This window comes from Rhinatrema bivittatum, chromosome 1, assembly GCF_901001135.1.
Source record: "Rhinatrema bivittatum chromosome 1, aRhiBiv1.1, whole genome shotgun sequence".
NCBI lineage: Eukaryota > Metazoa > Chordata > Amphibia > Gymnophiona > Rhinatrematidae > Rhinatrema > Rhinatrema bivittatum.
The window spans coordinates 444396863-444422798 of NC_042615.1; the positions used below are offsets into that span (position 1 = coordinate 444396863).

A 25936-nucleotide genomic window follows, 5' to 3' on the forward strand; every position below is an offset into this window, starting at 1 on the left:
TCTTCACAAGAAAACATTTACACCAAATATTATATATTATATATAATTTTCCTCTTGGCTTACATAGAACATAATATGGGGGAGCATAACAGATAATTTTTAAGGAAATTTAATCTCTATATAGCCCCAATTTTTCTTACTTGGGACTACAATCAGACATTAATTAATCAGTAAATGGATAAAGGAGATTACTTTTCACTTTAAAGGACACTTTACTCATAATATTTCAATTTCAGATCCCGACTTATCTAGCAAGAAAGTCTCTAAATGAACTGGATCCGTAAACCCGAATTTTTTTCCCTTTATAATTTATATAACATAAACAGGGAAATTTTAAGAAGAAAGTTGCCCCCAGAGCCACCACACAATGTTTCAATGCAAGGAAGGTTTTTCTCCTTGCTTGGGTGACTCTAGCGACATCCGGGAAAATTTGGATCTTGTATCCACAAAAGGAGACATCCTTATAAGGAAAAAATTTCCTGAATAGCTTATCTTTGTCCTGTTCTGATAAAAAGGCAATAAAAAGAGTGGCTCTATTCTCAATAATGTCCAGTGATTCCTCCAAGAAGGTTGAAATACCTAAACTTGGTGTAGTCTCTACATCATTATTCCGAATATTCCTCTCCTGTTTCCTATTAAAATAATATATTTTATATAGATTAGGAAATTCTTCATCTTTATATATTAGTACTTCTCTAAGGAATTTTTTAAACATTTCTAGAGGAGAAAGCAATCGAGTAATTGGAAAATTCTCACAAGTAATTGGAAAATTCACCTCTAGCTGAATTCTGGTTTTGACCCACGCTTGTCTTGCCATTCTTCCTTGACTGCCACCTGCCCTGACTTCAGCCTGCTCTACGACACTCCTCTTGTCTTCACTCTGGATTGGCCTTTCAGGCTTTGGCCTGTTCTTACTCGGGCGCCCTCTGTCTGCCTCCTGTTCTCATTGGCGCCCGGGTCTCTGGGACTATGCCTCATCTAAATCAGACCACCAACTTCTACCACTGCTGACCCCTGGCTGACCTACTTGTCATCCCTCAGAAGACCTTGGACAGAGGACCACCTAAGTCCAGCTGGCCCTGGTACCCAAGGGCTCAACCTGGGGGGAACAAGGGCTGGTATTGGCGAAGCTCCAGCTGGCTTCTGTCAGTCAGCCAGCTCCGCCTGCTGACGGTGGGGACCCATAGGGCTTGCCCTGTGGGTAGCGTCAAACCCACCTCAGCCCAAGGGTCCACCTCCTGCACAACAACGTCTTTAGAAAACCATAGTGGTCTCTTTTTCTCTTACCTTTATTTACCTTATGAACAAAAATTTAGTTGCCATTACAATAAATGATGTTAGTTTTGCCCAATGCTCTTCTACTTCTCCTAGATTTTCCAATCCAGCTAATGACTTCTTGAAGTACTCTCCCATTTTAATAAAATTGTTTTTTCTGAAGTCTGGGACTGCACTCATACAGAACCACACTATCCAGTGATCCCTGGATCCCAGATGATAATCCATTACCACATCAGAAACAGTGTCCCAATCAGTAAGCACCAAGTCCAATATCGCCCCCTCCTGTATGGGTTTTTGTACCTGTTCATGGACCAGTTCATCTTGCAAGGAATCCAAGATCTCCCTGCTTCTAGAAGACAATCCAGAAAGGATGTCCCAATCAACATCCAGCAGACTGAAATCACCTAGAAATAGCACCTCCCCTTTCATTGCAATTTTGTGAATAAACTCTATTAAATCTCTAGCTATTTCTTCTGTCTGTGATGGAGTTCTGTATAGTATAACAAGATAAACAGATGATCCATTCCTTCTTTTTTTATTAACCCACAATGCCTCCTCCTTACTTCATAATTTATACATAGTGCCATTCCTCCTCCCTCCTTTCTTGCTAACCGGTCCTTCAAGAATAGATTATAGTCCGATATAATTATATCCCAATTAAGGTTTTCCATGTATCATGTCTCCTTGATAAAAACTAGGTTCAAGTCAGCCTCCTCCATGTCTGATTCTAGATCTGGGACTTTATTTCCCATACTATGAGCATTAGTATACATAGCTTTCTAGATGTTGCCTTTTTTTCCCATTTCTATACAAGTGTTAAATATTCAACTATCCCCAATGATCCTAGGTTAAAGCTCTCCTCAGCAAGTTTGCCAATCTGTACTGGAAGATGCTGCACTCCTTCTTTGGGAGATGGATCCCATCTATACTCAGCAAGCCTTGAAACATCATCCCATGGTCTAGGATGCTGAAATGCTCTCATTGACACCTTATAGACAGTCATTCATTCATCTCCAGAATGCGAGCTTACCTGCTGGTCCATTATCTTTGATTAGGTGAATTGAGGAGAATGTCATCTGTGCAACTATTTGCTTTATCCTCTCCCCCAGAGCCATGAAATCATTTTTAATATGATTTGTGTGGTACCAAGTAGTATTATTCGTGTCACCATAAATGAGTAGGACTTTGTAGATGGTGCTTCAGCAAATCATGTCATCCTGAATAGCACAGTATTTGCTGTAACCATTGGAAATAATATTTTGATAAATATGGTGGAGCATCTTATAACTTTACAAATCATCTGCTATACTTTAAAAAAAAAATTAGCCAGGAATGTGCAATTTGAAAAGCTTCTTGTATCATTTTGACAACTTTTCTCATATTATTACTCCATGCATGGCATCAATATTGGACATGAAGACAAGATTTAAGTCACTTCTATTGATTGCCCATACAGATTTTATTGCAGCTTCCTTCAATCCAACTCCAGAACTCTTTTCACCCCAGAGTCCGTTACCTTTTCAAGCCTGATCTTAGCAAGCTCTACCTATGTTCAATCCCAGCATTCTCTTCACCAGCACAAATAGATCCTCTTTATGACATCTGCTGGAAGGTCAGGTATTTGTGACCCAAACTGGCCTCAATCAGTAGCAGGATGTTACCATTGATGGACCTTGGTCTGACCCACAACGTCAAGATAGAGCTAATCATATATTCTTATGCTTGATTACTTAGTTAATTGTTAATTAATACTTCGTAAGATAATAACCTGTTATCATAGGGGAGCCATTCCTTTCCCTTTGTTTTTGCTGCCTTTTCTGTACCATTTCTAACTTTTTCTGTACCATTTCTAACTTTTCTTGGCAACCAGAACTGCATACAGTACTCCAGATGCACTTACACCTCAGATCTATGAGGCACTTTGATATTCTCAGTTTTATTCTCCATTCCTTTCAAAACAAAATTCCTAACATTGTATTTGCTTATTGACTGCCATAATGCAATGAGCTGAGAATTTTAACATATTGTCTACAGTGATTCCAAAATGTTTTTTTTACTAGCTGGTGATTCCTAATATGGAATACAGCTGTTGCGCATCCCGGCCATGTGGGTGGAGCGACCGGGCCTGCTCACCTCGCGCTGCCCTCAACTAGCTCCGGTCTCGCCACTGCTGCCAGCTCCCACCATCCCCATTACTCACTACGGCCCTCTCTGGTTTCTTCCATGCTGCAGGCTTTGCAGTGGAGCTCCCGCCAGGGCTCCGCGTCTTCGGCCGCCTTGGCCCCACCCCTAGGCATGCGGGCGGGCCACGTGCTCTGATTTAAAGGGCCAAGCGTGGGAATACCGATGGGGGCGCAGATTGATGACATCACTTGAAGCCCTATATATATCGAGGCCCTGTCCCCAGTACCTCGCCTTGGCAATCGGGTTGACACCGTGGTATAGTACGCTTGGCTAATCCTGTTCCAAGTGTCTCCTTGTTCCAGCGTCTCCTTGTTCCTGAGTCTCCATGTGTTCCTGTATCCTTACTCAGGTAGTAGCTCCTCGGTCTGATCTCTGGTACTGACCTCTGTCTGCCTGACCATTCTCTTGTCTGCTGCCTGGAACTGACCACTGCCTGCTTGACCATTCTCTTTGTCTGCTGCCTGGAACTGATCACTGCCTGCCTGACCATTCTCTTCGTCTGCTGCCTGGAACCGACCCTCACTTGCCTTGACTACGCTCGGACTGACCTTGGTATTGATCCCTGCTTTGGCTGACCATTTCTGGACTGATACTCTGGCTCTGACCCTTGCGCTTCACTCGGACACTCTCTTCTGGCCTACCATGACTACCAGACCAACCTGCTTGGAATCCACCCGTGGCCTTCACCTGACTAGACCCACAGGCACTGCCTGCCTCACCTGGAGAAGACTCGGAAGAAAACTCAGGATACTTGGAGGACTCAGACAAGAACTTGGAAGACTCAGGATACCTGGAGGACTCTGACGAGGTTTAGAGGAAGCTGGGAGTCTCAGGCAAGGATACATGACACTACTGGGTGAGTGCTGCATCGCAACGCGCCCTACACAGCCGCCCATGGCTGGTCACAGACCACGCCGGAAACGAAGCAGACTCCAAGCGAAACAGTGGAACTTGAAACCAGGACATGTTGAAGATTCAGTAGAGGCCTTCACCGAGGCTCGCCCTACACAGCCACCTGAGGATGGTCACGGACCACGCTGAAATGGAGCAGGTTCTGGCTGAGTCTTGGGAATGGAAGGAAGCAGGCACAAGGTACTCTGGAGACTGGGACAGGATACAAGACACAGGATTCAAGGCTCGGAACTCGGAATTCAGGAACAGAACTCAGCATTAAAAACAAGGGCCTTCCAGAAACTTGCGCTGCAGGCATGAAGGTAGGCCTTGTACCACAAGGTGCCCTACACAGCCCCCCATGGGCTGGTCATGACCCACGATGGTGGCACAACCGGAAAGGTAGAGAAGCAAGGAACCTGCAAGCAGGATGAGGAGCTGGAGGCGAAGAGGACATCAGGACCAGGCCCGAAACATGGAACATCAGGGACATCTGGAACATGGAGCATGGGACATCAGGTACTTCTGGACCGGGAACATGAGGACTTGGACAAGGAACATTGGATACTTCTGGACAAGGAACAACCGTACTTGGAACATCGGGACTTGGACGAGGAACATCAGGACTTCTGGACGAGGAACATCAGGACTATGAACATCAGGACTTGGATGAGGAACATCAGGACTTCTGGACAAAGAACATCAGGACTTGGAACATCAGGACTCAGATCATCAGGACTCCTGGACGAGGAACGAAACAAACCAGGGACATCAGATGGAGGAGACCAGGAACAAGAAGAACATGGAACACGAAGCCATCTGGACAGGAGCAGACCACAGAAGACCTTTACCGGAGAAGAGGAACATGGATGACCATGCAATCCAATTTGAAGACCCCAAGGAAGTGAAGCTGAGCCCTTTTATAGGGCTGGACTAAGAAACAAGGTAATGACATCATCCGGTGGGTCTGCGGGCTTTTCCTACCATTGGCCCTTTAAATATGAAGAAGAGGCGCAAGCTTATGCAGAGCCCAGGAGATGGATCGGCATCAGCGGTGTCCGGCCATGATGGAGCAAGGCCAGAGGCAGCTTCTTGCCGTGAAGAAAGGGTCCCGACGGCAGTGCTAGGCCACGAGTGGAGGCAGTGGCAGCGGCGACTCCCTGCCACTCAGAGGGAATCCAATGGCATCTGCGGCAGCGGCACTATGCCGCCCAGAAGCGGATCCCGGCAGAGGCTAGGCCGCGAAGATGGAGAGCAGTGGCCCCTCCTGCTGCCGCGAGAGCGGTGTTGGGCTGCAAAGTTGCAGCAGCGGCAATCCAAGGCAGCAGCACGGTCCAGGGGTGGCCCAGGCAGCAAGGGAGGATTCTGCAGCGTTGGACCAGCCTGTGGTAAGTGAAGAACCTGCTCGCGGGATGGGGTCCGTGGGCAGAAGCGTAACATACACAAAGGTGTCCATCCCTCACAGCTGGCCACCTTTTTGTTCTCCCAGCCATATGGTGATATAATCGAGGTCAGGAGAAGAAAAATGTGGATTTCTTTCCCTGAATAACACCTAGGGATATGGACTTAGCTTAAACTAAGTTGATTTTAAAAACAAAGCAGTCAATATTGAGTATACTAGTGAGTAGCAATGTTATCCTGATAAAGGTTTCTGTATAACTTTATGGTTATTATTATTTTAAAAGATATTACTCACTTGTTCCACTGTTTGTCATCAGTTACATAAAAACATCCATAATTATAATGCATACAATATAAAATAATAACATTATCAATCCATTTTCATATCAAATCAAGGTGACAGTAACAAAAAACAAAATTAGACTGACAAGTCTTCTGCTGAATATACTTGGCTAAAGTTACTTAGATTAAATTATCTGAGTACTTTTGCCACTTGCCAGCTTATTCAATTTATAAATATATGTGGGGACCTAGCAGCCCAGTTCATCCCACCTCTCCCAAAGTTTTAAAAATAAAAGTTGGGGAGCTCTGAACAGGGTTTGGTCAGTTGTCAGTTCACTGACCAATCTATCGCAAGTAGGTGCAGTGAAAAAATGAATAAACATATCAGTAACTGTCAACTGTACTGGAGTTTAAATATTGACCTGCAGGAGGAGGTAAGAGGTTCTCCTACTCCCATTGAGATAGAGGATACTTTTAGGTTTTCAGGATGATGTGGCATTTTTGTAAGAAGCCAAAAGGGGCACTAGGGTCATGCAAGCAACTTTTATGTTTAAAATCTGGTGGGGGGAGGAGGTGTCTCGGATAGCTATGACCTACAACTTCTTCTTCCACAACACGGGAGTATGTAAGGGGGGAATCAGGCTTCCAGTGCCCCATCGTTTTTTAAATTATTTTAGAGAGCAGAGGAAGGCCATTGCTGGCTATATTGTGAATAGAACTGATTAGGATTGCTGTTATCCAGGTAAACATACCCAGATAAATAGACCTGCCCTCTACCACAAGCAGACTTACACGGCTAAGTTTAAGCCTCAGCCATGGAATGCCCCCGTACTGTCTCCTTTTTATCTGAGTACATTTCAGCCAGGCAATGACTTAGCTGAACACAGCCCTTTGAATACGGACCTCAAAATGTTAAGTAGAAAGCAAATTAATTAAATATTGAAGTGTTTGTCCACTCACTGCTGCATATCAGAACCCACTAGAAAGACAAAGGATTGTATTTCTCAAAAGCTGTACTTACACAAGCATACACCACACTTACCTTTCTAACGTATTTTCAGAAATCTTTCTACAATAGTTAATATTGTAGTTGATAATAGAGTTTCACCAGAGGGCACTGTTGCTTCATGGCTTTCCTTCTGAATGACTTCACTGATTCTAAGGAAAGTGCTAAGATTCCTATGGCTATTCCAGCTGTAGGTCATACAAAACAGGAGCTGCTGAGATGATTCTGCAATTATTTAACAACAATTGTACTGAAATCTTGCCAGCTATAGTGGTGGTGATAAGAAAAAACAAAGGGAATTATTTCTAAAGCTTTATCGCGTGCATTAGGGCCCTAATGCACGCGATAAGGCCATATCGCATGCGAAAAGAGCCTTTTTGCATGTGATAGAATGCAAATTAGGGGGAGGTGGGGAGTCGGGGCGGGGAGGGGACGGAGTCGGCGTTGGCTTCGCTGCCGGCGATAATGTTACTAACATTATCGTCGGCAGTAGCGTGCCGAATAGCGCCACCTTTCACAGTGGCGCTATTCGGTGCGAAAGCCGGCAGCTGGGGTATCGCCGTGGTGCGAGAGCTGCGGGCTTTCGCAGGCCACCCCCCCCCCCCGTTTTCGCAGGATTCATCATTCTGCGAAGAATGATGAATCCAGGCCAAAGATTGTAAGAAATTTTCTTAAAGAACTTTCAATCTGATTTTTTTTATGACATACTGGCAAAAAACCCCCCCAAAACAGACAGACATTTACGGACATCTCCACGTGCAACCAGGTCAGTCTTTGCTCCTTTGCTCTGGAACTCCCTGTGACTTACTAATGACTCCAAATCTTTCACGATGATATTGAAAACACATCTCTTCATGAAGGCTTTTGCTCTCTCTGACTAGCTCCTAATGCTTTTTTGCATTTTCTGATTTCAATTTGACCTCTCCCGTCTCTTGTTTGATGCTGCCTGCTTTTGTTGAATGTTTTCCATTAATTTTCACCAAGGTTTCTTTTTTTTTTTTTTTTCCCCATGCTCATATACTGTGTTATTTTTATTATGTGTTTTTATTATAGTTTGTCCGAAACTTTATTTGGACAGGTGAGTAATAAATACTCTTAAATAAATAAATCTAGCTTAATTATGATAACTGAGGTTTGTGTAATGTACTCTCCATTTTTTTTTCTTCATGTAAAAAACAGGACGAAATATGTAACCCCTTTTTGGAGGATTGTTGCTCCTAAGGGCACATAACTAATTTATATCTTCAGGGTCTGCTTCGGCTAGCCATTCCATCCCATGCTGACTCTTAATTCTGGGGAGGGGGGGGGGGGGGAGACTCTTTTTAATGGGAGGAAGCTCTCGCATATGGTCAAGATGATGAGAAAAGGTTGCCAGTGTGTGTGTAGTCATTTGGTGCTTTCCATGAGGTGAGAAGCTGTAATAACTCAGACAGGACCAGTTTACTGATTAATACTTATAAAATAAAGTCCATCATCCAGAAGTGTGAATTTGCATCTGACTGATGGTACAGGTATTGTTCGTGGTAGGTAGTTGTCCTATTACCAGACCTCTGGGTAGAGCCTATGGTGATCTTAAATGTACAAACTCTCCCAGCAGCTGTGCAGTAATCCTAGTGGAGGAGTCCCCAACTTTACTGCAAACATCCTCCCTTTAGACATCTTCTTCTCAGACACAAAGCCCATCCCGGTCCTTTGCTTGTAGAGATTCGGTGGAAGTATCCTGCTCTTATTCTTTCCTCCTTAATGATTCTTTTATCCTTATTCTCTGATCTTTCTGGGGAAATTCTCTTGAGGAAAAGTCTTTGGGATCAGGCAAGTTCTCTGCTCTGCAATCCCAGTGGTGAAGGGGGATCCAAAAAAAGCTCAAAAAAATACTTTAAAGCTTAAACTGGATCTCTCTTCTGCCCTCACTGTCTCTCGCAGCAGGATCCATCACTGGTGCTTTCCCACCAAGGTTTTAGAGCAGGCTCACAGGTCTTTGGTCCCTAAGTGAGATCCCTTTTGCCCCTAAAGAGTACCAGGCTTAAAAGTCTCTCTGTAAATTATAAGAAGGACCCTCAGGCAGGGAGGGCACAGGGAGTTTGTTGTTCTAAAACAAACTCCTTTGGGTGAAGCTGGGAGGCCCCACCAGAGTGTGGAAAAAATACTTCTTTACTCCTTGACTGCTTCCTCAACCTGAACCCCATGGTGTATTAACATGGCTGGGCTAAGTAGTATTCACATATCCAATCCAGACTCTCCAGGTGGGAGAGCCTGAGGGGTATGGATGGCCCCTTACAAAGTGTGTTCCAATGACAGGGACAGTGACATCTGGTGGTCAGACTGGGAGGGTCTGCCACATATAAATAGGCTTCCAGTCTTCCGTCCAGGCCAGGCATTCCTGAACTTTTAAGGGGCTAAGAGGAACGTGGATAATACCTACCAAAGAAAGACTTTGATGGTCTCAAACTTTTACAAGTTTAGCCCAAGAGGAGTGATGTTTCCTGTTCAAGCCATCCCCCTTAAAGGCACACGGGAATCATGCACAGGCAGTGATTGCAGTGCCTCTACGCCCTTTAACTCTTGCACCTTTAAGAGTCTGACTCAGATAGGACATGGCCCTGCTACTAGGAGAGGGAGTCTTGAGACAAAAGTAAGAGGACAGAGGCCTCCAAGGCCTGCTTGTGGCTATGCCGCTAATTTTGGCAAAGCTTTTGAAACTGTCCCACACAGAAGTGTCATAAAAGCCCTGAGCTGCCTGGGAAGTAGCTCTCAAATTGGTGGACTGAATTATAAACTGGTTGATTGATAGAAAACAGAGGGTAGCAGTAGATGAAATTAAATCTGAAGAAAGATTAGTGGAATGCCTCAGGGTATCAGTCCTGGGCAAGTTTTGTTCAACAACTTTACAAGTGATATTGCAGAAGGTTTAGAAGGAAAAGTTTGTCATTTTGTGGATGATGTTAAGATCTGCAACAGAGTGGACACACTTGAGATAATAGACAAAATGAGATGTGATCCAAAAAAACTCGGTAGTTGAGATTCACTGCAAAAAGATATACAGCATATAGGGTACCAAAATCTGAGGGAGCAGTATACAATAAGAGGTGAGAATCTGATGTGCACTGACTAGGAAAGAGACTAGAATTTATGATCCTAAAAGCAGTGGGATGACTGCATTGGGTTTGTAAGAAGGCATTGGGGCAACCTGCACAAAGTGGTGGTATGTCTGCATTGGGCTTCTAAAAACACTGCGGTAACCTGCACAGAGTAGTGAGGACTAAAACCCATACTTCAGTGAGCATGGAGAGGGTGGATGTTTTGGACAATAGCCTTACTGGCTGTGATGGTTGTGTGGATTGTTAGAAAGCTTAGAGCTAGCACGTGGAGGGTGTTAGATTAAGTAATGGTCTTGTGAGAGTTAGAAAAAGTTAAGGCCTAAGATGGCCTATCAGTAGAGGTGGTGGAAACCAGCACTTTAATAGCTTCTGAGCATGCTTAGGACTGATACGGAGGGCAGTGGTAGGGAAAGGATTGAAGGATCAGGTAAAAGACAAGGGAGGAGAGGAAATTGGTGTTGGGTTGTGCACCAGTGGTAAATGCTTAACTAATCAAAGTTGGAGTATCTAAACTGGGAAGACTGGATAGTCCAATTTGGTCTTTCAATGCCATCAGTTACTATATTACAGTAATCTGTAGTTGGTCACTAATAGTGCTTTGCAAATCTGTCAAAAAATGGTTTAAAAAGACTGTGGATTTCCATGAGAAGTCATGGATTTCCTGTATGTCTCAGATGTTTAAAGCAGCTGTAAAAGTTTTAATGGATTAGCAATTTGATATTAAATCTTCAGGCATGTTGAACACCATCAGCTCATCCCACTTTTGCTCCTGCCACAAGATCCCTGCTGCCAATATTAGTGGCGAGCCTCTGACCCTCTCCCAGTTTTAAGTTTGTGTGTTCCATCGGAGCTGATGAAAGCTGCGGCAGTTGTGGTGGAGTCAGAAAAGGTTGTCTTTTCCATAATTATTTTTAAAAATGTAAAGCACCTACCAGACTGCTTCCATTTTTCAGTTACAATAGTGAATGATACCTGTTTGCCCTCTTCCTTTAGTACTGTCATTTTAATTATCACTATCAAATTGCACTCATCTCCTTATCATTTCTTCTGTGGCTGCTGCATTTCATACCACTTCCAATAATTTAACCTTCAGAATGATATACATCCTCCAGAGCCTCCCTCTCCCCTCTACATCCCCACCCCATACAACCCCCAAAGCACTCCTCTCACTCTACCATTTATATCTTCTCACTCTCACCCCTCCTTTTGCCCCCCTCCCCTACAGAACCCCCCCCCCAATAGACACACACACACACATAACTTGCTTGGTACTATGGCTGCCTCCTTTGTCTTCCTCTCTACCTACAATATAAGTCGAGTCGGGCGTCCCAGAAGCAGAGAAGAGCTGCGCTGTGTGGGTGTACTTTGCAGGGACTGATGAGGAGGGGGAGCACCAGAGAGCAGACAGCTCCTGAGTCCACCCCAGATCAGCTGTAGTTCTGCTCCTCTCAATGTGTTTTTTTAATGCAACCCCAGCTAAGGTACATAAAATAAAAACCAGGAGCTTAAGGGGTTCCTAATAGAGATGTGAATCGTGTCCTCGATCGTCTTAACGATCGATTTCGGCTGGGAGGGGGAGGGAATCGTATTGTTGCCGTTTGGGGGGGTAAAATATCGTGAAAAATCGTGAAAAATCGAAAAAACGTAAAATCGCAAAACCGGCACATTAAAACCCCCTAAAAACCCACCCCCGACCCTTTAAATTAAATCCCCCCCCAAATGACTTAAATAACCTTCGGGTCCAGCGGCAGTCCGGAACGGCAGCGGTCCGGAACGGGCTCCTGCTACTGAATCTTGTTGTCTTCAGCCGGCGCCATTTTGAAAAATGGCGGCGGCCATAGACGAACACGATTGGACGGCAGGAGGTCCTTCCGGACCCCCGCTGGACTTTTGGCAAGTCTTGTGGGGGTCAGGAGGCCCCCCCCCAAGCTGGCCAAAAGTTCCTGGAGGTCCAGCGGGGGTCAGGGAGCGATTTCCCGCCGCGAATCGTTTTCGTACGGAAAATGGCGCCGGCAGGAGATCGACTGCAGGAGGTCGTTCAGCGAGGCGCCGGAACCCTCGCTGAACGACCTCCTGCAGTCGATCTCCTGCCGGCGCCATTTTCCGTACGGAAAATGGCGCCAGCCATACGCGTATGGCCGGCGCCATTTTCCGTACGAAAACAATTCGCGGCGGGAAATCGCTCCCTGACCCCCGCTGGACCTCCAGGAACTTTTGGTCAGCTTGGGGGGGGCCTCCTGACCCCCACAAGACTTGCCAAAAGTCCAGCGGGGGTCCAGAAGGACCTCCTGCCGTCCAATCGTGTTCGTCTATGGCCGCCGCCATTTTTCGGCGCCATTTTGGAAAATGGCGCCGGCTGAAGACAACAAGATTCAGTTGTTGTCGTTAGAATCTCTATTGTATTGTGTTCCATAATGGTTTAAGACGATATTAAAATTATCGGACGATAATTTTAATCGTCCTAAAACGATTCACATCCCTAGTTCCTAATTCTTGCACTGGTAAGTGAATTCAAAAATACATTCACGCAGATGGAGTAGTGAACCAGGTGGACAGAGGTTTCCTTTATCAGTGATGTGCATTCATTTGAAACATGGAATGAAAGAAAAAACAACATGTTGTTGTTTTTTTCTTTTGTTTTGTTCTGAATAAACATAGTAAAGAATAAAATAAAATAAACCTCTCTGATGCAGTTCTGGGCACATTTAAAACTAATCGGAGAAAGTTCTTTTTTACTCAACGCACAATTAAACTCTGGAATTTGTTGCCGGAGGATGTGGTTAGTGCAGTTAATATAGCTGGGTTTTAAAAAGGATTGGATAAGTTCTTGGAGGAGAAGTCCATTACCTGCTATTAAGTTCACTTAGAGAATAGCCACTGCCATTAGCAATGGTTACATGGAATAGACTTAGTTTTTGGGTACTTGCCAGGTTCTTATGGCCTGGATTGGCCTCTGTTGGAAACAGGATGCTGGGCTTGATGGACCCTTGGTCTGACCCAGTATGGCATGTTCTTATGTTCTTAACTCCTAGGGCCTCCCCAAGGACATCTGCCAGCTATTACTCGGAGCTCAGGTCTACAGCAGTTGCGCTGAGCCAAACCTTGCCAGGTCCTCCTTGGGATTCTTAACCCCTCCCCCTCAAAATGTACAGGGGCCAGGGACCTCCCCAGCCCATTTACTACTTCTGTGGGGGTCCTGGATTGTGAAAGGTGTAGGAGGGATTCTCACTCACCTCCTGCCTCTCCGTGTCCCATTAAAATGGCACTGGCTGGTCCCATTAGAAATAAGCTCATTTCACAAATGCTAAAGAATTTAAGAAAGCATTAAAAACCTATTTTTTTTATTCCGGCTTTTCAACATGTCTATTTTGCAGTACATCTTCTAGTTCAGATCTTAATGAAACTGTGGTCATTGATTATTGTCGATTTTACCTTGCTAAATTGTTGATGTATGTTACCTAATTCTGTATGTGCTTCTATGTAACCCACCCAAACTTTGGAGGGTGTGGGATATAAATACAGATAAATAAGTAAATGATACTCATCTCAGGGTCAGCAGGCACCATTTTCAAGAGACATTGGTACTGCAGGAAGTGTCCCTCCTGCTCCTTTCATGATCCAGGGCCCCATGGAAGGGTAAGTGGGGGCCAGGGAAGTCTCTGATCCCTGCAGCTTTCTCAGAGGGATGGGAAGGAGTCAGAGGGACCCAACTTTGGAAAGAGTCAAATGGAGACAGCTTTTTCACTCTGCAATTTCATCAGCTGCAGATTCATCTGCGTCACCTGTGGTCTCATTTGCTAAATGAAACAACATTTCTCTTTGACAGCCCCTGAATATTTCTTGTGGGAATTTTCACTGCAAAGTTTTCTGAATATGTAAAGTTTTCCTGACTTTTGTCATATCGAAATAGATGTATGTGACATGAAAACTCGTTATCTGCAGAACATAGTTTTTGTTGATCCAATAAATAGCTTTACCAGACAGGGATGTGTAGTCAAAAACAGTTTGGTTTGGGTTTATTCTTGTTTCAGCTGTTTTGCAGCTGCCACAGTGAAAAATAAATATTCGGGTATGGGTGTGTTATTCTCAAAGGATATAGTAGTAGATATTCTATCCACTGTTAAAGATACAGAAGGAACATAGTAAAATTTAGAATGCATAAAGATTTATATACATTAGTGAATGTAGATGCAAGAGCCCTATCTGGAGAAGTTATCAAAGGCTGGGGGTTATCTCATCATTGGAAGTGATTTTAATTTAACATGCCACCCATGTTTACATAACAGTGGAAGCTATCATCTGCCCACCAGTACACATAGAAAGTGTTTAAAGACTTTGATGGGACAGTGGGGGCTGATCAATGCTTGGCAACTAATGCACCTTTCAAATCGTAATTATACTTTATTATTCTAAGCCACACAAGGTACATTCCAGAAGTGATTATTTCTTAGTGGATAAAGCTTTGACATCTAAAGTGAGGAAAACAGATATAGGTTCATTAACATGGTCGGACCATGTACCAGTTTTGTAATAGGTAGAGGGGGTCTACTGGGGAGACAGTTTTGGAAACTTAATGAAAGCCTTTTGGAGGATGCAGTATACTGCATGCAGTTAAAATTGGAATTAGAGGAGTACCTGAGAATTAATGGCAATGGAGAGGTATCAGGTGGAGGCTAGGGGGAAGATTATAGCAAAGGCAAAAGGCATCCCAGGTGCAAAAAGCAGAAGGTCTATTAAAGGCTGATATTAATGTGGGAATTGGGAAGTTGGAAGTTTTGCACAAGTGGAGGGTGTCTTCTGTTATAAGTTCAAAACTGGAGTCCCTGACAGCTGATTTAAGGGATTTAAATATGGGGGCTATACTTTTCCATTTAGATAAAGTGAAGTAAGAATATTTCGAAGGGGGGAATAGGGCTGGTCGTGAGCTAGCTAGGAAACTGAAGGAATGTAAATTGCAAAATCAGATTCTGCAAATTAAAGACAGGGATGGGATTATGATCTTTGAGATTGAGGATATTAGCAGACATTTTTCACAATGTTATCAGGAGTTGTATGCAGGGCAGAAGGATATCAACTGGGAGGATATAAAAGGCTATTTGGAAGGTGTCTCCCTTCCTTGGGTATCGATGGGTGTTCTGCAGGTTTCTATAAGTCGATGTCAACAATTATTATGGCCCCCTCAGACAGCTATATATAACTCCTTGCTAGGGGATAATAATGTAGCGGAGCAGTCTAATAGGGCAGGGATCACAGTCCTGGCCAAGCCAGGTAGGGATGTGACACTTTGTGGGTCTTAGAAACCAATTTCTTTAATTAATTTAGACCTGAAGACACTAGCAAACATTTTAGCTTTGAGATTGGGATCCGTAACTCCAGGGTTAACTCATCTAGACCGAACAGGGTTTGTCTCGGGGAGGTTAGCATCGAATAATGTTTGAAGGATGATAAATTTGGTTTTGTGGGCTCAAAAGCAGCAATGCCTGATTCCTTATTGACTGTAGATGCTGGAAAAGCCTTCCATATGATACACTGAGATTACCTTTTTAGGGTCCTGTCAAAGATGGGCTTGGGGGGCGAGTTTCCAATGTGGATCAAAAAATTATATCAACCCGAGTGCCTGTATTAGGATAAATGGTGAATATTCCCCTATGTTTCAGATGGAGTGTGGCATGAGACAGGGATGCCCCTTATCACCTTTGCACTTAACATTATTCTTAGAACATTTGGTTGCGAGAATAAAGCATCTAGACATAATACAGGGAATCAGGGTGGGGAAAGAGGTTTATAAATTGCCCATGCTTGCAGATCATGACATAAAATGAATGCTGATAAGTCTGAATTTTTGAATATTTCTCTCTCAGAAGAGCAGGAGACTCGCATTAAATTTAATTTCCCATTTAAAGTAGTAGTTAAAAGAGTGAAATATTTGGGAGTGAAGGTCAGCTCCAAGTTGAAAGATCTATTTCATCTAAATTATGGGTAATATTTGGAATAAAGTGGAGGCAGATTAGATAAGGTGGGAAAGGGGTAATTTCTCATGATTAGGCAGGATTGCCATTATACAAATGAAAATGTGCTCCCTAGGATTTCCTATCTATTTCAGACCCTCCCAGTTTTCATTTCTGAAGGTTGCATGGGTTTATGGCAATGCAAATTGCTTCAATTTATTTGGAAATGTAGGCCTCCCAGGGTGATGAGATGTATACTATATCTGCCCAAGGATAGAGGAGGGCTAGGAGTACCTCAGGCACTGGGGCTGAGCTGTAGAGAAATTGAGATTGTGAGTAGGCAGAGTATGCAGAGTTCAGAACCTTGATGGTAACACTCACACAATAGTCTCTTGGAACAGCCCAGGAGCTGGAATGAAGTAGGCCCTCGAGGAGCAAGTACCTGGTTCCAGGGAAAGCTCTGAGAGAGAGATGGTAAATCACTGGTGTTGTAGGCAGTGGTGACTTCATGGCAGAAGTTATATTCAGTAGCAGGTCTGGGAACATGGGCCCTCGTGGAGTGTGTACCGGTTCCAGACTGCGATCTGAAAAGCAAAAGAGAGAGCGAGGCCCTCGAGGAGCGGGTACCCCTGGTAAAGTCTGAGGAGGCAGAGTAGCAAGGTAAGCAGAGAGCGAATCCCATCCGCAGTGATATCTGGAGGCAGCTAGGTAGGAAACCCTTTGCTAACTTGATTAGCTAGCAAAACAAGAGACCTTAAATATCTGGCGATGATGACATCATCTCAGGGGGACGCCCCTGAGGTTTGCGCCACAGCTGGTACTTGAGTCGGGGCCGCGCCGCGCATGCCCTTAGGCCTCAGGAGAACATGGCGGAAGGCAGAGTCTATCCGGTCCAGGAACGCCGGAGGAGGTTGGCAAGATGATGCCGCGGCAGCCAAATTTCCATCAACCAAAGAGGGGGTCGCCAAAGCGGTAAGGTGGGCGGAGTGGAGATGTCGGGCAGCGACGGTCGCAACACAGAGTAAGAGCTTCCTTCCTATTGATTAAATCAACACCCTCGTATACCACTGAGCGCCACCTAAACCAGCAGTGGTGTCATCGGGTTATTAATTATATTCAGGTTTCTGATGTATTTGAGGACACAGGATCTCCAGAATTTCTATGTAACAGCCATCTTCCTGCTGATAATCTTTGCCATCTTGGTGTATCCTTCAAAAGCTCGTATAGAAGTTTGAGGTTCAAGCGGAGGAGATATTTGTAATCCGGCTGTCCTGAGGATTTGTTCAGCTTTGATGGGTGTCTTGACTCGCGAGGAAACCCCATGGATGGTAAAATCATATCCAAAGGGCAAGAGCCATTTATATTTTATGCTCTTCCTCTTCAATGTTTCAGCTACCATTTGAAAACCTTTTCTCTTCTGCAGCATTGAGGGGGCCAAGTCTACATAAATCGTGACTTTATTGCCCTGCATTGTAGTATGCTCTCTTTCCTTGCTATTTGCAGAATTCTTTCCTTCAGAGGAAAGCTTTGATAACAAGCTATAATGTCTCTAGGTAGATTATTACACTTTGGGCAAAGGTTCTGTGAGCCCTCTCGATTTGTATATCTTCCACACTGATATCTTCTTTGTCTTTCAGTAAAACATATTTACTAATTTGCTGAACAACCTGCAAAGCATTACTGTAATCTTCCTGTTCGGGGATCCCCTAAAATCTCAAGATGCAGCAGCAGGATCTGCTCTCTAGGGATGTGAATCGGTACAGGACTCATTTCTGGTATCGGGTTCATAGTAAAACTGCGGGAAATCTTCATTGGCAGTTTCATAGAAACATAGAAACATAGAAATGACGGCAGAAGAAGACCAAATGGCCCATCCAGTCTGCCCAGCAAGCTTCCCTCATTTTTTCTCTCATACTTATCTGTTTCTCTTAGCTCTTGGTTCTAATTCCCTTCCACCCCCGCCATTAATGTAGAGAGCGGTGATGGAGCTGCATCCAAGTGAAATATCTAGCTTGATTAGTTAGAGGTAGTAGGGGTAGTAACCGCCGCAATAAGCAAGCTACACCCATGCTTATTTGTTTTTACCCAGATTATGTTATACAGCCCTTATTGGTTGTTTATCTTCTCCCCTGCCGTTGAAGCAGGGAGCTATGCTGGATATGCGTGAGGTAACAGTTTTTTTCTTCTCCCCTGCCGTTGAAGCAGAGAGCTATGCTGGATATGCATCGGAAGTGAAGTATCAGGCACATTTGGTTTGGGGTAGTAACCGCCGTAACAAGCCAGCTACTCCCCGCTTTGTGAGTGTGAATCCTTTTTTCTTCTCCCCTGCCGTTGAAGTTATGCTGGATATGCGTGAAGTATCAGTTTTTTTTCTCCCCTGCCGTTTAAGCAGAGAGCTCTGCTGGATGTGTGAAGTAACAGTTTTTCTTCTCCCCTGCTGTTGAAGCAGAGAACTATGCTGGATATGCATTGAAAGTGAAGTATAAGAATGGAGTGATCAAGCTAGTTGAAAGGCATCAGGAATAGAGGAAGGTGGAGGTAGTAATTTGGATATTTGGTTTGGGGTAGTAATCGCCGTAACAAGCCAGCTTGCTTTTTTTTTGGCTGTCCAGAGCTGAAAAAAAACAACCCCACCCTGACCCTTTAAATCTCATTATTTAGAATCCCCCACCCTCCCGATGCACCCAAAACTTTTCTAAGGTACCTGGTGGTCCAGCAGGGATCCCAGGAGCGATCTCCTGCTCTCGGGCCGTCGGCTGCCAGTAAACAAAATGGCACCAATGGCCCTTTGCCCTTACCATGTGACAGGGGCTATTGGTGCCATTGGCCATCCCCTGTCACATGGTAGGAGCAATGGACGGCCAGCGCCATTTTGATTAGTGGCTGAACTGCGCCACTAATTCAGCTTTGAGCCCTCCAATGTTAACATTAAGGTCCTCGAACCATTTAATCTTAAGTCTGCCTTCAAGATAGCTTCATAAGCAATTGATTTTGGGTCATCAAGGCATTTATCCCCTATTGCTATGCTCTGTTTCTCCTCGCATGATTTGGCCATTTTGGTTCCTCCCTCACCACTAACCTCTGACGCTGTGATATTGTAGGAGAACTGGCTTAGGTCCACGGATTTCTTTTTAGACATCTTCTGAGTTGTTATTGGGCACCTGTTTACCAAAAATAAGAGGGGTTGAGCCAATTTCACATATCTATTTCTCAAAATATGTGGCAGTAAAGAGGGAGCTCCATGCTTATGCTGCCATTCGGGACAGTGATGTCACTTCAACCCAACATTAAGGCCATTTTACATGCATTTTAAGATGGTCCCTCAACATATTAATGTGTATGTGCCAAAATTAATGCACATCCAAATATAAATGAGGCTTTTCTGGACTTATAACAAAAAGCATGGTAAACTGAATTCTACCCACTATTTACCCATGGACTTGATAAAGCTAAAAAGTTAATACCTGCCACAGACCAGTGTATTAATGTTTTCAGCAGACCTACAGCCGCAAAATTCCCCAAGAAAAATTGACTCAAAGAAAAAGTGATAGGAGTGTTTTCATCCCCTCAACCACACCATCAAAATTACATAAATACTCCTTGGAAAAAGTAAAGTAGCTCTCAATCTGGGTGGCCTCCTTCTGATCCCATCCTCCACAAGAGTAAGCATTGATCTCTCCGAGGTACCTGTTTCCTGAACCTTTCCCCCATGAAAAGGAACATGGTTCCTTCTGTATCATCCCCTTCCTCCTCCCAAGAATGAAGAAACCCGCTGCCAGTGCTAGGCCAGGCCCTAGCCACTCTTCTGAAATGACCACTTACCATTCTGGAGGTCCTTGCATTCTTCATCAGCAAAATGGTCTGTCAAGCCTTCCTACTGTCTTGATCATTGCACTCCAGATAACAGTGCCTAGTAGGAGTTCACCATATATCAAGTGTAGTGAAGACATGTTAAGCAATGTCTTTCAGAGTTCAATGGCCAGGATGGCAGGTTAAGATACATTAGTCCTTCTTGCCTAATGATAAATGCAGGGACATCAAAATGTGGCCATTCCTGAGGGGATCGGTGGAGTGTGGGGAGCTTTGGACTAATACCATATCACTCTTGCCGGGGCAGAATCAAGAAGAGAGTGTCCTGGAGAGGGCTACATCACTCTTGCTGAGGGGGGAGGATCAGGAGGGAGCTTTCTGGGGAAGAAATCAAGATGTGGAGCTAAAGTAAGGGGTTTCTTACTGATAACATCAGGAGCAGATTGGGAGAAGGACGGGTTAATCCCAGAAAGACTTCTTGCTGACATGAGGAGGGGAAGAGGAGGGATTAACCCTGGAGGGGGCTTCTTATTTAGCACATTGGAAGGGTATGGATAAGATACCCCATACAAACTGGACCTTTTTTGATGGGGGCTGGTAATCACAGAAGATTTCTTGGCTGCTAGTGTGGAGGTTAAACATGTTTGTATCGATATCCATGTTAATAAAGAACCTATGGTATTGAGGAAAAGTTTTATCATGCCGTCAGTAAAATTTATTGCATAGCACAATAAGTCATGTTTTAACATGCACATTAAAATTTTACCGTGTTACAGGCTAACACTTTTTACCATGAGTTTTATTGCATAGGCCAGATAAGCAACCATTGCAAACTTCATATCACGATTTGTACCACCTCTTTCACATCCTAACATTTCAGCATGTCTAATTCATGGCATTCAGTTTACTTCTATTAAAATTAAGGCTTATATGTAGCTCTAAGATTCTCCTAGATAAAACCTGTAGACTCCTAAAAGTTATCCCTTATGTTACCTTTGAAGAGCCACACATATCATTTTACAATGCCTATAAAAACTGAGCATACTCCCATATATGATCCCTGCTACATCACACATTTTTAAGTGCTCACCTCCACATTTTCAGCTGGAGCCAAAGGTCATTAATGGAATTCAGTGAGTCACTGTGAATGGCAAGGCATCTGATGAATTAATATTTGCACCGAACGCTGCTACTTCATATGTTTGTTGTAATTCCCAGGAAATTTCTGAAAGCCTTTATTCTTTGCAAATAAACCAGCTGGATGTTCTTCTGGACTTTACAGTTAAATTCACAGACATGGCTGTTCTTCTTAGTCCCTGACACAATAGTCACAAATATACCAACATCATGTGCATGGAGCTACAGCAGCACTTCCAATGACTCCCACAGTACTGTAGAATTCTCTACCTCTATTTGTTTGGCTTATTAAATGTTGAATGGGTATATTGGCTGACCCTCATTAAGTTTGCCAGTTTTAAATCATTGCATATGTTTCTATATCCATTCAGAAGCAAGTTCTCCCCCACCGGCAATAGATTTGACAATATGGCACTATTCCTTCATGAAGAATATCAATTCAGTTGAACTTTTCAGATATATTCACAATGAGTTACTCTGCTTCCTGAGTAAATGCATAGGGTTTTCAGATGTGCCATACAGTATAATCTTGCCAATGCATTACTGAGAAAGATGCTATACTCACCGTGGCATACAAAGCTGAGTAAATGCTTAAAGCAGAATGCTTGGATGGAAAGGATCTTCTTGCTTTCTCGATCACTTCTGGGTCACCAGTGCAGACATTGACGTTGTTAATGAATTGATGGTTAGCCCGGCAGTCAGTTCCTGTGTAGTTGGGTTTACATGCAGTCAGGAAATAAGGCGCCAAGTTTCCAGTCACTACTTGACCAGCATTTACAAATATGTCGGTGGCAAAAAGTCCAAAAGCAAAAACTCCTATTAATATAAAAGCAAACAACATTTTTTTTTAGAAATACTTAAGAAATACAATTATGAATATACACAATTTATGTCCTTTCATGACCATAACCTCTTTTTTCATTGTTACTTGATTTTCAAACAGAAGCAGAATCTGTCATCCCCAGTTTTCCCAATATCTGTAACACCTGTCCAATCCTTACTTCCCAGGCTTCCAAACTTCTTAGCTCTTTTTTCATTCCTTCTGATCCCGAATGGCTTTCCTCATGATCACCTTCTTCTATTGTAACTCAGCTTATATCTTGCTGCCCATCTTACCTCTACATCTCCTAACCTTTCTCTTGCTAATCACCTTCTGTAGTGACCTATCCAGACCGATGTTCTTTTGAATCCTTTTAAAATAAACTTTTGTTCAGATATTTTTATTGATAGCATCAGAATTCTTTTATACATCTTCCATTTAGTGCAGGGCTTAATTTGAAGGCCAAAAGGAAGTGGAACTGTGGAATAGGGGGAGGAGGTGGGAGAGCAGGGGCAGGTGAGACCTGGGAGAGGGGGCGGGGCCAGATCCAGGCACAATCTCCCTCTCTCTCTCCCATACGCACATATGCGGACACACTCTTTATACTTTTCCTCTTCCCTATCTCAGTGATTTTCCATCCCCACTCCCCATCAGAGCTCAACCCCCTGCCGTGCTTCACCTGATGAGCACTGGTGGACAAAGAACGGCCACGGGTTGAGGATGGAGGATCACTGGGGTAAGGAGAAGGGTGGGGGGAGAATGGGGCCCTTTCTCTCTACTCCTTCTCCTCTTCCTGGGGATCCTTGTCCTCCATTCCCAGCCCTCCCTCCTCCAATGATGCAAGGGATCCCATGTCTCACCCCCAATCCCTGGTAATCCTCAAGCTCTCCACTTCCTCCCCCTAGAAAATTACACTGTCCAGTAACTCTCCTCCTCTCCTTCCTTAGCCAGTAAGGTACAGGCATCCTCTTTGAATTAAAATCAGCAGGCTCTCCTCTGCCATGGGGGTTGAGAGCAGACTGGTATGTTCTGCCTACTTTCCTCAGTCTCCTTAAACTAGGAGGATCTATAATTCAAAAAAGGGGCTTGTTCTTTGCCCTCTCGGGGGAAGAAGGGAACAACACCAAATGCTCTCTTTAATCACCAACTTCTATACCTTTCCCTCATTTACACTTTCCTCCAGTTGCCACATTCAAGGACTGTCCCCACCAACTCTGATCATCTCACTCATACCTCTTCCCTCTAATCTCCCCCTCTCCTCCACTAGGATTGTCAACTGGCTCCAGCTTTTCAGGACAGGTAGACGCAATTCTGGTTTTACTCCTTTACATGCAGGTACGTATAGTCTTGCTTTTCTTAGGGAATGCAATAGGGCAATCTGTATAAGACCCAGCATGCAGTGGGGTAAAACCAGGACTGGATCAACCTGTCCTGAAAATCTGAAGCCAACTGGCAACCCTCTCCTCCATATATCTCACAGCCCCTCCAATCTGCTTACTCACTTTTAATCTCCCACATCATCTCACTCTTTCCCCTCCTTCTCCCCCACTCTCACTCTCTTTTCCCTTCTTTTTATCGCTAACTCCTCCCACCCATCCCCTCACTGTCTTGCCCCTTCCCCCTTCCCCAGTGTCGTCACTAGGGGCAGAGATGGCAGGGCCCAGGAAGCCAGCATTCTAAACAGTAGTAGGGCAAAAAAAACAACCAACACACCAGTAATGACTGATGCAGTGGGGTTGGCAGGCATTCACGCCATGTGTCTTCAGCCTTGGCTGTTCTCCCTCACAACCTCTTTTACTGTGCTGGGAAATAGCACAAAACTCAAGATCATGTGACTGCTCCCATCTCAGGGTAAGCAGCTCTAATACTCTCTGCTTCTTCCAGGGAATGGAGGGCCAGTAATGGTCTGTGCTATTTCTGTCTCTGCTCTGTTTCCAGGGGGAAGCCAGAATTGGTTTACACTGATAACTGTACTCTACGTTTCTTGTGAAAAAGGTGGCAGAACACTGTCCTGGGTTGTTCTGCAAGAAATTAAACCCTAGGTAAAAGACACAAAAATGGGATGAATTAAATTAGCCCAAGTATGAAACCTGTGAGCAGTAGTGCCATTCATGAAGGCCAGGGTTGAAGCCTTGACAATTGGCATCACTGCTTACAAGTTTCAAACATTTTGTGTCTGTTCTTCGTTCTGCAATGTTTGCTTCAGGATCACCACTCTCTCCATGTTCCCTACAGAACAGAAGAGGGGAACTGAATTCAGGAGGAGAGTAGCTGTTCTCTTCTCAGTCTGCTCCAGGTTCACCCCCCTCACATTATTCCTCCCAGCAGGCAGCCTAGAAGGGAGAGGTTGGAGCAGAACTCTCCTGCTGCTCTGCCTATTAAGTCTGAAGAGAAGTGTTGAACGGTGTTCCTGGATGTTCTCCCAGAAATTAAGCCCTGATTTAGTAAATTTAACACAAATTCTTCTGGCAGGAGACTGCTATCATATATACAACATATTTTACCTAATGATACAACAGTTTCAATGACAATAAACAAGACATATAAATATGGGCTGTCAGATATCTTAACATTTTCTAGCACACCTATTTAATAAAGGGTGTTAACACATTAAAGTGTGTTAAATCACAGCATGAGTGCATTAAAATGTATTAAAGGGCTATATCAGGGTTAAGCAACTCTGCTGAAGGAGTGCTAAACCCAGGTCTGGTTTTCAGGATTCCATAATGAATATGCATAGTAATATTTGCATACAATGGAGGCAGAGTATGCAGATATACCTCATTCACATTTACTCTGGATATCCTGAAAACCAGACCTGTTTACTGTATTCCAAGACCAGAGTTGCCTACCCCCGGGCTATACCATGAGTTAAGGTTAAGGTTAACACATAGGCTTGTGATACTGTTAATGGCAAAACAAGTCTGGCCCAAAGCAAGCAAAATGGTAATGAACTGTGTTTCATGCAAAAAACATGCAAATCAATTCATACTGCAAAGTGTTATTGCCCCTCATCAATCTTGAACCTTCTGATGGTTTGGTGGGGGGCTGTACAGAGAATGTAGGCATCTTGGAGTCCCACTGGGGTCTTGGGGAGTCAGGGAGGGTGATGGACTTTCTGTTCTGGAGTGTGGGTGCCTTATTGTTGACAGGATCCACTTCTGCTCAGGGAGGTAGGGGACTGATAAGGCCCACTTTTCTTCTTGGACGATGGGAGTGAGATACATAGATGCCCCCATTGGAGATGGGTTTACCACCACCAGCAACATACATGAGCTGCTGGCTACAGTAAACCCTATTTAAATGTGATGTTCACTAAAGGCTTTATACTCTTTAGTGAATGCCATGGTAAACATGTTGCACTAATGTCCATTTCTTGCATGCTTTAGTAAATAGGCCCAGAGCAAATGCAAGGGTATTAAGTGCCTTAGGCAAACCTTCAGTCTTGCACCATTTTCCCCAAAGTCTCTTGCTAGATCTTCTCTCTCCGATGCCCCCCACCCCGTGTGCCTTCTCCCCCCTGTCTATGGTCGACATGGCCTCCCCCTCCCACACACACACACACTTCTGCATCCCACTTCTCACCCCTCATCTCATTTGGCCAGCGGAGATCTTCAGGTACCGATAACAAACAGGAAGAAAAATCAGTGCAGGATCTATAAGCCAATGCATGCTCACAGGCTTTGCAGCATCCCCTCCCCTCACGCAGGTTTTCTTGGTATCGGGAAGCCCTGCAAGAGAAGACAAAAGTATGGTAGGGCCTCAGGTGCTTATAGATCCCGTGCTGATTTTTCTTTCTACTGGCCCACCACACCAACATTTCCTCCACCAGGCACTGGCACCAGGTCTGCGGGACATCTTGCACAATGGGAGCCACAGGCAATTGCTCTGGTTCTTCCCCTCCCCCCAAAATGCCAGCCCTGTAAGTGATTTTTCTAGATAGAATTCCCACCCTCCACTGACTCCAGCAAACACTACCGTAAACTGGTCAATTGACCTGACCTCCATACAGAAACTGGGATATGTTCAAATAACAGTTGTGTGTATTAATAGATCTAACTATTCGATTTCTCATTGTCAA

At 44.2% G+C, this 25936-nt stretch overlaps 1 protein-coding gene across 1 annotated transcript in view; it reads right to left on the reverse strand.

Annotated features, from left to right (window-relative positions):
* The window catches only part of PLPPR1 (phospholipid phosphatase related 1), a 329852-nt gene that overhangs the window by 52405 nt on the left and 251511 nt on the right, over positions 1-25936 (reverse strand). The window contains exon 5 of the mRNA XM_029605105.1: positions 21601-21851. Coding sequence (XP_029460965.1) covers positions 21601-21851 — 251 coding nt within the window. The remainder of the gene's footprint in view (positions 1-21600; positions 21852-25936) is intronic.